At 43.0% G+C, this 15,422-nt stretch overlaps 1 protein-coding gene across 1 annotated transcript in view; it reads left to right on the top strand.

Annotated features, from left to right (window-relative positions):
* Positions 1-15,422, top strand: part of LOC139050936 (RNA polymerase II-associated protein 1) — a 39,704-nt gene that overhangs the window by 23,090 nt on the left and 1,192 nt on the right. The window contains exons 22-27 of the mRNA XM_070527807.1: positions 1,789-1,887; positions 6,270-6,400; positions 7,671-7,812; positions 9,909-10,074; positions 12,775-12,859; positions 15,244-15,377. Of these exons, the coding sequence (XP_070383908.1) occupies positions 1,789-1,887; positions 6,270-6,400; positions 7,671-7,812; positions 9,909-10,074; positions 12,775-12,859; positions 15,244-15,377 (757 nt within the window). The remainder of the gene's footprint in view (positions 1-1,788; positions 1,888-6,269; positions 6,401-7,670; positions 7,813-9,908; positions 10,075-12,774; positions 12,860-15,243; positions 15,378-15,422) is intronic.

Raw genomic sequence — 15,422 nt, forward strand, 5'->3', positions numbered from 1 at the left:
AAACAGGCGTGGCTGTCACCTTCTGCTGCGCTCGACAAAAGAGCATGCCACTCACAATTACACTGCACTAGCATCAAAATCTTGTAATCAAATGATTCCCAGCAAGTCAAGAATTAAATTGCATCACCGGCTTTACCATCCAACAGTGCTGAGTGGTGATAATCAACCGAAAATGATGCCAGGTGACCACTAGTGAGCTTTGGTTTGGAGTCCAAGTCATTTTATTCCGCCAAAGTGTATTTCTACAGGTCCGCCACATGTACAACATGTGGACGTGGCATTTTCAACTAGTTCCCAAGAGTTTCGGTTTTGCTTCTCTCGTAAAATTACGGCAAGGGGTGCTGCCGATGTCACTGAGCAGTTATCGAAAGTCGCCCCCATGGCGTCATCCCAAATGGCTGCGTTGCAAGAAGAGGGTCATGCTCGAAACTATGCTGCACCCGCATTTCAGTTTAGTGATGAGGACTCAAGTTATGATTCAGAAGATGACAGCAAATCAGATTCAAGCTCTGACGGCAACAACGTTTTGAGTCAGCATGAGACATCTGCAGCTGTTCGCCGACGAATTTCCTTCACAGCCTTGAGCAGTCTCCTTCTTTGTGCGCACTTATCTGTCTATCTTTTTGCATGACCTGAGGGCTCTACTAATTATCTTCAAGGTGCATACTTTGCTTGGTTATGATGTGCTGCCATTGGCAGCAAAGAAACTTCCGTTCACGCCAAGAAGACAGCCCATAGCACATCTCAGTCCAGCACTATGGATCAGCGCAAGACAGTTTACAATGGTGCACGATTTCTTCCATCTCTTCTTCTCTGCAGAGGTGATAAAGACAATCTGCAAAAATGCAAACAGATATGCATGGATGCATAATCTTGTAGTTGCCCAGCTAACCTGAGAGCGATCGGTCCTTGAAGAGGTGCATGACTGTAGACGAGCTGGTGAAGTATGTTCCTTGAAGTTCTCATCGGACCATCCTTGGAAGATGCCAAAAAGGTGGAACTGCAAAATGTGTTACGAGGACCGCAAAATTTAACAAAAACAAGACGTTTTGTGGGGAGAGTGTGGAGTGCACCTATGCTTCACAATATCCAGGAATTGCTTCACCGTATAGCTTGAGCGATGAACTGGCCTTAGTTTCTTTTTTTGTATCCAAATAACAGTGGTGTACTGAGCATTGATTTTTTCCGACACTAGTCCTGGGTTATTTATCTTAAAAATGTATATTCTGAATTTTCTTTGATATTAATTTTCTTGTAGATATGTCTTTTTTTAATTGTTTTTATTAACTGGCAGCAAAAATGGTGCTTTCTAGAATTTGTATGTTTTACGTACTACATTTTTTGTTTGACAACGTATGTTTTTGGAAAGAGCATTTCATTATGCACAACACGCTATGCTGTGACATGTGCTTGAATATTATTTCCTTGCGGTAATGAAAGACTTAACCAGAATTTATTATTACTCAAAATTTGATTCATCATAAGTACACAGCATTTATTTAGCGTGGTATTTCCTATGCCTTGAAATGCACCATACGAGGGTTTATATGGCCTGCACAATGTGTATTGTATGAAATTGCAACATTTCACCAACATCGCAACCAGCAGTGTTTTAACCTTTTGCCATCACAAAAGACATTGGGAGAGAGAATATTCTTAAACAGGCCAGCTTTACAATTCATTTCATTACTTTGTATGCATGTAGGCATAGTCACTACACAAGTCAGTACGCAGTCAGTACACAAGAAAATGGGCTCAGACCTATCTGTGTATTTATCTTTTTTACAGTACATCGGTGTCGCTAATGTTGAGAACAAAGCCCCTGTTTCCATATGACTGGATCTACCTGCCATTGCATCAGCTCTGTGCTCTGGAGGAAATGACAAGGTGGGTGGCTGAAGTTGAATATCTTAAAGCAAAGCTCTCTTTGTGCCACGGGATGGGTTTTGATTTCTGGTTTAATGGCACCACAAGAAATACTAGAGGCAGGAAAGGTAGACTTGGTGAACACAAGTGCAAACTTTCAACTCAAGCTTTGGGTTAAAATAGACAGAACGCATAATAAAAGATGTGGTTATACAAAGTGATGTTATCCATTTGGAAACGGGAAGCCTTTCTCATGCAGTATAATTGATGGATGACTGATGCTATTGCCTTCTTCTTTGTGAATGTGACAAGCCATCAAGGACAAAAGCCATGGTGTGCCTGCTTTTTTTCGTCTCTTGTATTTGCTGTGATGCCGTTATACCGGAAATAAACTCGTACCAACCACGCCAACTTTCTGTGTTTCTCAACGTGAGGGGTGTGATGCTGTGGTAATTTGACTGTGAAGGGGAAGATGACCTATGGAGAGGAAAAAGATATATGTAAGAGACAGTATCAATTTTGATTGGTTGCATCAGTAATTATGTCATCTGTACCACAATGGATGCACACCTGTGCTTGGTCGTGACAGAAGAGATGCGCTTCAGTGGCGTCTACTACACTGAATGCTCTTGGTTAGTGCGTTGTGTATTTGTTAACTATGAGTGTACATAAGCAGGCCCCAGAGTCAAGCAGTGCAGTCGAACCATTAATATAAAATAAAATACAAAAATGCAGTACTTTGAAAATTTTAGCAGTAAACTACTAGTCAGCACGCTATACGTTATTTATTAATAATGCAAAACGAATTAATAATGCATGAAGCTAAAAGGCATAGCTCTAAATATTTGACAGAAGACAAAATTAGCATATTTACTCGAATGTAACTCGAGGGGACAGTTTATTTCGACGTTATTCAAATATAATGCAAGGGTCAGCTTCAAGCAACAAAAATTTTGAAAAAAAGCTCTCTTTACAATTGAGTAAATAAGGTAATGTATTGGTTCAGTTCTGCGTGTTTTTTTTACACTTTTATGGCAGAACTGCTATATGTACATTGAACCCATATGCAGACAACTTCTATCTGCACTTAAGTAGTATAACAATTTTCAACATTATTCTTGGCTAGCTGCATTATCTGTGTGTTTTCAAACAGCAAATTTTAGGCAGGGCTTTGTATAATTTGAACATTTTACCACTTTTGGAAAAGTGGCAGCAAAGCAATGGCATGATCTTTCAAACCATCATATCACCATGATGGCTGACATAAGCCCACTTGTTAAATATAAATGTGCTTGTGCAGAATAAAAACGAAAGCACTGAGGACTTCCTCAGGGGCTTTGAAAGCGCTCAATCGATTCAAGAAAGGGGGTTAACCGAGGAGCTCGATTTTTATTAGTCATATCATAATAAGCGAACAAACACTGACACCAGACCATCGCACACGTAATGCAAGGGTTGTGAGATCGTTCCCCACCTGCGGCAAGTTGTTTTTTCATCCACTTTCATTTCCATTAATTTATTGTTTCTTTATTTCATTTATTAAGCACAAGGAATTTTCCCTACATTGTCCTTGGTGTCAGTGTTTGTTGACTTCTTATGATATGACTAATATCGGGCCCCTCTGTTAACCCCCTTTCATCTCGTTTATTACATAACAAGGGTCTCGAATCCAGCAACCTTGATGCGTCCAGGTAGCATGTGTGGTTTTATTGACCGGTTTACTTCACCCAAGAAGATCACGAACCCATAATTTCAGGAAGCAAGCTCCACTGCATAGCGAGACACTCTCTCCACACACCCTGTCTAGCCTCAGCAAGCAAAATTCTTTCCCTGCGTTCTCCCATACAGGGCATCAAGGATCGCGTGACGCATACATTACGGGCCCTGCCTTCATTTTTTTTTTCTCCTCACCTTTTTCTTCTTCTTCTTGCAGCGCTGTGCTTTTTTGCTGACAGCGTTGCATGCAAGCTGTTTTCATTGCCTTGTTTCGCGCAGCGCACGATTTTGCATGCTGTGCACAAGGACACATGACTAACAGTGTAATTCAGTGCTACACGATTACTGAGGCAGAACAAGTCGATTGCAGAGCATGATCACGCGTTGGAACACAGTAGAAAATGACATAGTTTCGGTACCTACACACGTGACTGTACAACTGTGGGATCAAGCAGATGAAATGGAAGTACATCTCTCTTGCTTTGGCACAAAGTAAAACAAAAAACACACAGACATTCTGTTTGTGTGTTTTATTATTTCTCTAAACTTCAATTCGTCAATTCAAGCAACAGATCACACAAATAACAGATGTTGCCTTGAATAATTCTCGAAGTAACACGTCACCACGAGCGACACGTCGCACTGCGGACATGAGTATGTAGGCACAAGGACACAAGTACATCACCATCCGGCTTGGAGTGCGGCGGCCGCGAGAAGAAGAAAAAATGGCATTCGGTTTGAAATTTCAGATCTTTCCGCGGTGCGTAGTGATGTAGTACTTTGCAGACACAATCATTATCACGCAATGTATGCTCTGCGCTTGTCAGCTCAAAATGGTCAGACTTGGTGTGGGGCCCTTTAACTCAACAGACGTTTGCCATACATGTGACGGGACATGCAACCAGCAGCTTCAACACAATGCGGGGAGTGCCACAGGAGTCGGTGTTTGCATCGTTGCTCTTAAACCTGGCAATACTACCCCTCGGGTGGGCTATGGCAGCGATTTCGAACATATACTACTTATATACGCTGATAATTTTACCATATGGAGTGTTCAGAATGACCTACAGTGACAGGAATCCTCTTTACAGGAAGCATTCAACACAGCTTAAGGGTGATGTCAATCCATAGGAATGACACTTTCAACAACGAAGACACTCTATATGTCAGTTGCAAACAGCTGGGGCCGTCGACGGCTTCTGAACGCGCTCTCACGCCAGTTCCGCATACTATCCGTCATCATCATGGCAAATGGCCCAGTAAAAGTTTCGATCCATGAAATTAATCAGCAAGCACACCAGGTACTTCATCTGATACAATGCATCAACTCCCAGGCTGGGGGTGCCCGCACCAAGGCTGGCCGTTTACTTGTTCGAACATTGCTGCAGCCTCGTCTTATCTATTCAGCTCAAATCCAGCACCTCACAGTTAGAGATGGGACCTGTCTAGAATGCATCAACAGGGAAGCAATGCGCATTGTTACTGGGCTTCCATGATGCACGCCAATCCTGACACTTCAGGAAGAGACGCAACTAAACACCATTGATGACTTGATTTATTGACGCTGCCAAGCAAGGGATCTCAAACCATCCTTTCTGTAACCTGCTGCTGACTTGGCGGCATACATGGGCAGTCAGGTTTCTATCTCGCCATCTTCGGTCTCGCCATCTGGGATCACCAGCAACTCACAGACAACAAACCCATCGGCCGTCTCCGAAATCCAGTATCTTGTCAATTGGCTACCTTCCAGTGCCACATAGAAGAAGCAGGTGCCGCACTCCCGACAAGTTCACTTGCGAGCTGCATGGGCAAAAAAGTGGTTACGTCCACCATGGTGCCACGGCACCCATCCATAAGTGCCAATTATATGTACTGTCTGACAATTCTCGTCCCATCGGTCAGTGCTGAACTTTTGGCTCTACAAGACGCAAGGAACTGGGCGACAGCTGCTTCCGTGTTGCTGACATCAAACATAATAATACGCACTGACCCCACCTTGTCCATAAAGGGGATTCGGAAGATATACAATGCGCACCCTTTCACAGACGAAATACACCGCATTACTGCACAGATGCCTGGTCAGCGTCGGGTGCAGTGGATTCCACGGGGGGCACTATTGCTACTCACATACAAGCTGACACCGCTACCCACAATGAGCTGCCACCAACTTTGGAAGCACCTTTCCCAAGTGACATCAAGGGTGATTTCCTCCACCACAAGGAGATTATCCGCCGCACCTCCCGATATTTCATTTTCTACCGTGTGGTTCAAACCTCCCAGGTGGCCTTATCCGCCAGGAGGAGGTGATGTTGTGGAGACTCCGTGTGGGGGTGACACTCACCCCATCGGTCACTCATGCCTGGCCACAACACCTCCGTGGACAATTTGTGGATACTTGCCCATATTGCCGAACTCAAGCATCCGTGGCTACAATCAAACATTGGTTGTGGACGTGCTCAGGCCTAAACCAGATACAATGGCGTTGCCTGCAAACAGTGGACCTTCATCCCACAAGACCACCAGACTATGATTCTTAGCTCTATGAGACCATCCATTGAGCACTATTGAGGTATATCACTGAAACCGGCCTACATTTGTATATTTAGTAGTTTATGCCGTTGGGCAAACTTTCGAAATAAAAGGAAACGCACAGAACTAACCTATTGTATGTTATGTTGTCATTGCAGAAGCTACGATCATGGTCACGTCCTCTCTTGTCTGCGCTGGGTCTGCCATCTGCTGTGCACAAGGCATCGGTTCATGCAAGCATTCCCGCCGCTTGTTCATTTCACCCGTCTAGCATCAGTGTTTTTGGCTGGTAAAGGCTCTTTTGGTAATGTGCAGTTTAAGAGGCCGTGGCCTCATAAGCTCAGCCGGAAAATTAGCTAAAAGAACAGAAAGTGTGTGTAATCTCTTTACGATTCGCTTCACCATTGCACAGTCAAAGTGTTCGTAGTTCTGAACATCATTAAGTGTTCATAAAGCACTAGGAATAAAGTGATACACTTTAATCACTTTTATTTTTGCGCGAATCAGCTGTGTGAAAAAATCAGTGTGCTGCTTCGCTGTAATATCGAGAAGTGTTGCCGCCTTGCTACACACATTGGAGATGCTTTCTAGATTCTAGTCTGCAATAACTTCTAGTTACAATGAGATGTTTTATTTACCATGAATAGATACTGCAGTGATCAGGTTCGTGTAGCAGCTGTTTTGCATAACTTGAACTTGTACCCTATTTACTCTCTCAAGAAGTTACTCAGAAATTTTTAGAGCTTATTAGTTTAAGGCAGTCCTACTCCCTTTTAAGAAATGAAATTATAGTGTTTTACATGCCAAAACCACAATCTGATTATGAGGCACGCCGTAGTGGGGGACTCCAAAAATTTGGTCCATCTGGGGTTCTTTAATGTGCACCTAAAACACGGGTGTTTTCACATTTTGCCCCCATCAAAGAGAGGCTATTGTGGCCGTAATTCGATCCTGCGACCTAGTTCTTAGCCGCCCATCACCATCCTTTCAAGATCTTGCACCTATTAAAAATAAACTCAGTTGAGGTACTATGAGATAACATATCTGTGATAATGTTTTGCTGTTATGACAGTGACTTTGACCAGTGTGTTCATGTCTAGTTCCCAGAAACAAATTAAACCACACTCACCTTTGCATAGATGTTTTGTAGCAATTACATCAGATTATTAACCTTGCACAATTCTCGTGATACCCTCACTAAATCTATTTCACTTTTGTGATGTAGTTTCTGTGTAAAGTGGCCAAATAATTACAGATTCCAGGAAAAGCAGCTATGGTGTAAACTCTGTCAGTACTGGCTAGTTCTTTGCATTAAGATAGTTAAGGGTGATGATCCATAAACGTCTACAGTGCAGATGAGGAACAAGGAAGAGGGGGCACAGGACAGCATATGCTAACAGCCTGTGGTAGGATCATTTGTCCTGTTGCCTCTCTTTGTCGTTCATCATCTGTTTTCTCATGCTCGTTATACTACGCAGACAGCTTATCGTCTTTGTCACTATGTCATTAGCGACCCTGTTAAATGACTATGGCTCTAAGATCCGTGCTGATTCCTGCAGGTCCTGAGCTGTTTTTGGACATGGAGGTGCAGGGTACCATGTTGCTGTTGCTCCGTCTGCTTGAGCAGACGACGCTCCTTTGCCGCACGCAGCGGCACCTGGATCTCAAGGAATGGCCCGGCCTGCCATCATTCTCAGATTTGTGAGCCCCTTTCATTCACGTGTCAATGAAAGAATTCAAGAAAAATCCATATATCTACACTTGAAATGCAATTCACCTTACGCTTATGTAAGAGACACCTTTGTTGAAGATTCTTGTTGACTACTGCCTACAGTACATATGCCATGATGTGTGCATCGGTAGAAGCAGACTACGGAAGAATGCTTTCGCTGCATAGAGGCATTTGTAGCGCTCACAGTGGCAACAGTGTAGACGTGTGACGAGTGTTTGATAAACAGCACTATTTAGGAAACCTTGTTTAGTTTGTTCATATATTCTGGAGCATTGCATATATAGAGTACGACCACTCTGACCCCCAAAGCTAGTTCATTGTGGTTGCCATGCTAATTATGCACATCCACTAAAATGTTATGCGCGGAGAAACACTGAGAGGCTATATACAATGTATCTGCAAGAGCAGGCCTGCTGGAGACCAAGATGGAAGCCAGGTCATACCAAGAGCCAAGACGCACCTCTTTGTCTTCCTTGCTGGCCAGCCTCTTGAGCACCTGTTGTATCGCAACAGTATAATTAAATTCATGCATGATTGTAGTGCAGTGCAGCGAAGTGCAAAAAGACAAACATGAGGTTGGTGCAATGAAGAAACACAGGTGCCTGTGTTCTCCTTTTCGCTAACCTCACGTTTGTCTTTCCACACTTCGGTACTTTGCACTGCAGTCATGCTATAAACTTGGACCCACCTGAATCGCCATTCTGAAACATTTAAACCTCAATATAACGAACTTCTGATCCATAGAGTATAATGTATATATTGAACGTCAGTATAATGAAATGTGTTTATAAGCGATTTCAATAAAACATTTCACTGCTGCCACAAAGGAATATGAAGGCAATAAATGGAAATGGAAACTTGTGCAGACACAGATTGTCAAATGGTTGAATTACATGCGGTTACTTGCGAATGCACCTCTTGAACAGAGAGTGGTCGCCAAAGCGGAGCACTGTCTTCGGCGGTAGCGGTGAATTCAACAGGACATGGCCTCCAATATCTCTCGGTGCGCACTGCCTGATATTATAAGCCATAACTGGTGAGCGCGGTGTCAGCACAACGTATCACACATTTGTATCGACGCATTCTACGCAGTGCATGTTTTCCAAGTATGTGTTGCCGTCAACACCCAGTTTGGTTTTGTTGTTGTGGCCAATTATCTCTGCCTCATGTAGCAATAACAGTAATAAGCTTGAGTAGTGGTTCTAGTACTGAATGCAAAACCCTCTTCGCATCATTTTCTGTATAAAATCTAAGTGTGATAAGATCCTATCATGCTCCATGTGTCATATGCTGTGGGTGCGAGGGATAGTGTGTGAGGGTGAGCCTAGAAGGATGGTGGCATAACGCACTCTGTCCTGTGTCTGCAAGGAGGGAGGGTGGTCTTGAGCACATACGCGACCCACGACCCTATTTTGAAAGTAATCCATGGCGGATGCAAAGACTGGGCAGGCCAAGATAGCTGATAGCGTCATCCCACAATGGGCAACGTAATCAGATACGGTGATGGAGTGGATGCACAAGCTTTACAGGCTTGACTTCTTACTGCCAATGTAAAGTTATTGGCAACATGACATGAAACCGTATCTTTGGTCGCCGGCTCTCAAATTCAACAAAATACTGTAGTCTTTTTTCTTATAGAAATTTGTTTTTTCCAATTGTGCAGTAATTCGGACAATTTTACAGCCCTTACCATGCATGAAAAATCTGTCAGCAACTGTACTTATTTGCTTAGAAGGTCCAACATAATGAAATTTTGACATAACAAAGTAAAACGCCAATTTTACTGACTTGGTTATATCAAGCATTAACTCTACAATTAGAGCAATACCTGGCACCCTGCGATGGGTCTGAAAATTTTAAGATATTCTGCATGTTTAGACAATGAAACATGATGTGTCTTTACACTGGTCGGGTGCTGTCATGAACCATTCCTTATGCAACACTATTTCTATAACTGTTGAATCCTTGCATTCCAACCCTGGCTGTGCTTGTGCTCACTGAATTGTACAGCGAGTGCTTTTCAGTGCGATGACACACAGCACACTGTTCATGTCATTCTGTGCAGCTATCTTCAACTTCTAGTGGAGTATGTTGGCGAGTCCTACGGAGATGGTGTCTTCGCCTCATGGCTTCTTGTGCCCCTCCAGGGCGCCTGTGACCCTCACTTCCGCAAGCTCCTCTTTGCCGAGAATCCGGAGGCACTGGCCATGACTCGCCTGAGACCAGATCAGGCACGAGACCATGATTGCACAGACTTATCTTGACTTTATGCTTTGGGCACTCCCAAGTCATGACTGGCATCTTACTTGTACTAACACATGGTGCCGAAACTTCGAAGTTGACAAAGAAGCTTAAGGAGAATTTAATGTAACGAAAAATTATAGGTGTGACATTTAGAGATTGAAAGACAGCTGTGTGGATTAGAAAGCAAATGGGGTAGCCAATATTCCTGTTGACATTAAGAAGAAATAGAGTTAGTCAGACCATGTAATGCCGTGGAGCAGGAAACCGGTGGTCTATTAGAGTTACGGAATGGATGCCAAGGTGAAGGAAGTGAAGTCGAGGACGGTAGAGAATTAAGTGGTGGGATGAAATTAGAGTGTTTGCAGGCATAAGGTGAGGGTCAGCTGACACAAAGCAGGGATAATTAGAGATTGCTGATAGGTGTTCATCCTGTATTGGAAATATATTATGCTAACTATGTTGATAAAACTTGATGTAAAGGTACACAAAGGGAAGGTACTGAAACAGTCTACGCTGTTAGATGGATGAAATCCTTTTCAGAAACCTCAGAACATTTGTGCTATGCCGAGTGATCATGAGAAAATCGTGCCACATGATTTTTCTGAAATCAAGTCGCTTTCAGTGAACCATCCTTGTGAAAGCCTATGCTGCGTAAGCTATCTCAGAGGTCACGTTTTGCAGGGTGCTGCTGCCTGCTTTGAGTATGAGGTCTGCAAATAGAGGTTGCCAGACTCCCGCAAGTAGTGCTATCAAAGCAGTGCGACGAAGTAGCATCAGAGCATTCTTCTGTCAAGAAATTCAGTAGATATGGCCACCTGCATTTGCTTGTCGAAATGCGATGTAATTAACTTTCTATTAATAAGTGACTGACCACGTCTTACCATTTATAAAACAAGAGCTTACATGTTAGGGAAGCTGGTACCACATTATCCTACCGATCCTGTTGTATACTTACATCATCATCTAGTTTGTGAAAGCTCTTGTTAAATACTTTGCACATCTCAGAATACTTCCGTATCACATTACCTTGATTTAAAGGTCCAAAAGAATTTTAGACCACTTAAAAACCACTGTTTTAGATAGTGCAGATATAAAGGAGCCCCCATGTAAAATTTTACATTTAAAATACGAGTGGATGTGTCAAAAAATGCTAGCAACGTTTTTGATACCAACCGAAAAACGCCACTATTACCACCTGCTGGAAAACAATACAATGCTTTGAACATTGAGAACCTGTGCAGCTCCTGGAAGTGGCCTCTGAGATTAGGCGACACCCAAAGCACACTGAATATCTTGGAGCCAGTTGCTAGGATTTGTACAATATCCAGTAACCACCAGCTATGCACGTCTTATTATACTCCATGTCATAGGCGTTCTCAGAACTGTGGAAGCTGCAGGACTCCTTAGCCAGTAGGAAGGTCAAATACCTTTTGATACATGCTCATCTGCACCGTGTCGTCTGCTCACCACCATAGCAATTTGCACTTTACAATGTGTACATGCGAAGGTTCTAACTTGTAATGCATCATATAGGTACCAAGAAAAAAAATTTGACAGGGTCACTTAAGACTGCTTACGTGTGGGAATGCAAAAGCATTGTACCATTTGTAGACCTCAGAACTTCATAAACTCATTTTATACCCTCATGGCATGGGGCACCACCTCCCAGTTGGCTGCGCCATCATGTGCCCAGCGACTCATGCACTAGGCCACACCTTTAGTCAGCCAGATGGCAGTGACGTGACATGTGCAATGGCGCTCGCACTAGGTGCACCTTTCGTCCGCCGCAATCGTAGAGCCGCCATGGCATCGGGGAAGCGTGCAAGTCTTGCACCTCAGAGGCCCAGGTTCAATTTCCACCCAGACCGAACTGTACCAAATTTTCTTTTCAAAGCCATTTATTTCCTTTATTTAAAGGAACCTCTCCGAGAAATTTGACTTCAATTCGAGCATTTTTGTTGTGTTTTTACTCTTTGTGCTGTGGGCCATATTTGATACCATCACTCAGTCACGCCACCAGATTTTTGCGGAATGGGGCATATAATGCTTTCGCATTAAGATAAACTCTCTAATCCCACCAGTAATCAGATGGTTCTGCCCAGAACTATGTTCCCCTGCACAAGAATGTTACCTGTGTATGCTTCGTACCTTTGGCAGTGCTGCAAACGACTTGTGAGACGGAGTGTAGGCGCTGTTTAAAGGCTGTTAATAAGAAAATTAAGCTATTAATGGCCTTGCAGCTTTGCCTAGATTACTTCAATAGTATGTAGTATATATCACCACTGCGGCTGTATTTCGATGGGGGCAGAATGCAAAAAACACCAAGGTACGATGGATGCACGTTAAAAAACCCCAGGTAGGCAAAATTAATCTGGAGTCCTCCGCTGCAACGTGCCTCGTAATCATATTGTGGTTTCAGCTAGTGAATATCCCAGAGTTTAGTTTTATTTAAATTTAGTATGCAATACACTCATTTATAAGTAATTTAGCTGAAGTGAAATTTTGTTTCAGTTGGCCTTTAATGTTTGCCTTTACACATTTGACATTGTTTCGTAGCTAATTTAGCTGAAGTGAAATTTTGTTTCAGTTTGCTTTTAATGTTTGCTTTTACACATTTGACATTGTTTCGTAGCTGTCTTATTACACAGCATCCATGCAACTCTTTCTCTGCCCTCTCTTTTGTGCAGTCCGTAGTGCCCCTTTGTCGTTTCCTGGAACCTCCTGAGGACAATGCAGTTGTGCTTGAGACCTACCTGAAACACTTAATATCAGGTGAGAGCTGCATACTGCCTTATCACTAAAAGCATTGATAATGCCGGCAAGCTTTTTGCTGTCATGTGGCTTGTACCTGAAATGTGAAAGTGTATGCTCGGTTGGTTACACGTTGTGTTCATTCACCTTTATGATCTTGTGCAGAAAGCCTTACGTTGTCACGCTCCAAAGCTTCCCAGTATAGCCATTTTGTTCATTGCTTTGCAATCTACTCTTGACGTTTCACTCTCAGCATGCTATTGGCATTGTGTTGCTGCTGACATGCTAAATGCACTAGAATCTTTTCACATGTAGGCTGTTTAAGTGACTTCTGAAAAGATGACTCCCTTGTGTTATACTGTAAGACAGCCGCAATGCTTGTAATTACGCTTATGCAAATATTAAGTATCACCAAATCGAATAGTGAGCATTCAAATAACTTGAACCACAAATCGAATATTACTATCAGATTTTTCAAATATTCAGGGTAGACACCCGCGCAGAGCCACATGTCTCATGCGCCGCAGAGACATGCCTTATGCTCCGCATCGTTTTCGGTGCTAAAGGAGCTCTGAGTGACCCCGTAGCAGCCTTTTTCACTGCGAGCGCTCCCTGACATCTGTCTTAAGGCGGGGATCGCAATCACAGTGCCTGAATGCCGCAATTCGCAGAACGGCGCTGCGCCAGCCAGGGCCGCCTCTGTCAGTACAAGATTCGTCTGGACCAATCGAAATGATAATGTGACATGGACAGAGGGAACAGGAACAAAAGCAGCACATGTTTCCTAAATTAGTGGGAAAGCATGTGCAATAATCAGGCTGGCTAGCCACTAGTAGGCACACAGATCTGGTTGGATATGTGGTGACGAACTACACGTCACTTCAACAGCCATCAATCTATCCTGCATGCATGACCTCTAGACCGATCACATGATGTGTCACCTTTATGAACATGCTAGCCGCGAGCATTCCGCAGTGGCTTTTACTGATTTTTCATCACGGCCGCACCGCCTAGGCTGCCTATAGGCCTAATTGGCGACATCGGGCCTTGCCGACTAAAGTTACCATTTGGTGCTGAATTGACGCAGATCTATTTGCAGCGGTCACGCGACACTCGCAAAGCCGACAAACTGCTTCACAAACGAAAGCGAGTGCACGAGATGGCAACAAAGTTGTCCACGGCCGCCCTCTTTGCAACACACCATATGGTGGCCTCTCGTTCCCAACATCGTTTATGGGCACACATTCGATCTTCTTTTCTCTCTCTTTCATTTTTTGGCCTCCGAGCAACCCGTCACAAAACGAGCGTTTGGCGTACACGGCAGATGAAGAAAGGGAGGGAGCGAGCATTGCGCTACTGTGAACCTGCTTATTTCAGAATCTTTCATACATGGCAAAAAAACTTTCTTTACAATAAATAAAGGATTGCCACAGAACACAGGTCCACTATTAAACTGAAAACCTCATTGGTATTCAGTACAACCGAACGACACCAATTCATTAGTTTCAGAGGGGAAAAAAACCCACTTGATTCTATTCAACAGCAATTCTATTGATAAAAACATATTTTGCCTACCTTCATATATGTACTAAAACTGAGCTGTGATCAGTGCTTACATACTAATTTGGTGTTCCCTTTAGGAAGAGTAGACCGTAATGGTACATCTTGATTTTTATGTACCTATGTTATTGATAGCTTGGTACATTTTGTTATGCAATGCTAGGAGACTCCCGAACATGTGCAGCATAGTATTTTTTGCCCAAAACTTGTAAGCATTGAATTTTGTGAAAACTTTTTTTTATATTTGGTTCAATATTTGGCATTCTTTTCTTTTTTTTTATTCAAAATCTACTATGTATTTGGTATACACACACCACTACTTATAATATATCTAAGAATTGTTGTAGTAATCACCTGTTCACATGAAATGTGTGTTGGCACACTGTACATAATGACTAAATGTGAGCCTCATGATTTTGCCATGCTAGCTGTTATCAAAATAGCTAAGTTGTATCTTATTTAGCAGACGCAAAAAACAGTTGGAAAACAGCTTAAAATGTTGAAACAATTTGAAAGACACATTAAACAGTTATGAGCAAAACAAGAACAAGGTAAAAGCAGAAGCCAGCGTTTCGACCAATGGACTTGTCTTTTTGCCTTGAAAAAGACAAGTCCATGTGTCGAAACGTTGGCTTCTGCTTTTACCTTGTTCTCGTTTTGCTCGTTGCCTTGAATTTCCATCTCCTGCCTTCCCAGTGTTTTCCCACAGTAAACAGTTGCCCTTCATATTCTTTGTGTACTGTCTGTTGTCACTGCCATGTGACAGCATAAAGCCATGTTACCTTAGTTGGGCAGAAGTTCTTTGAGAATATCTTGAGACTAATACCAAGCTTGTGGCCCTGCAGGAAGGTTGGATCGCACCAGAAGCCCTTTGTTACACACAATAGCGGAGGAGAGTGTGGCACGGTTTGTGCACAGTACTGCTTCAAGCCCTTTCAAAGTCCATTTGCTTCAAGTTCTCTCGCGTCATCGGAAGAAGGTACAGCTAAACCTCGATGCAATGAAGTATTTAACTTTTTACAAC

The sequence above is a fragment of the Dermacentor albipictus genome, chromosome 10 (genome assembly GCF_038994185.2).
Source record: "Dermacentor albipictus isolate Rhodes 1998 colony chromosome 10, USDA_Dalb.pri_finalv2, whole genome shotgun sequence".
Classification (NCBI taxonomy): domain Eukaryota; kingdom Metazoa; phylum Arthropoda; class Arachnida; order Ixodida; family Ixodidae; genus Dermacentor; species Dermacentor albipictus.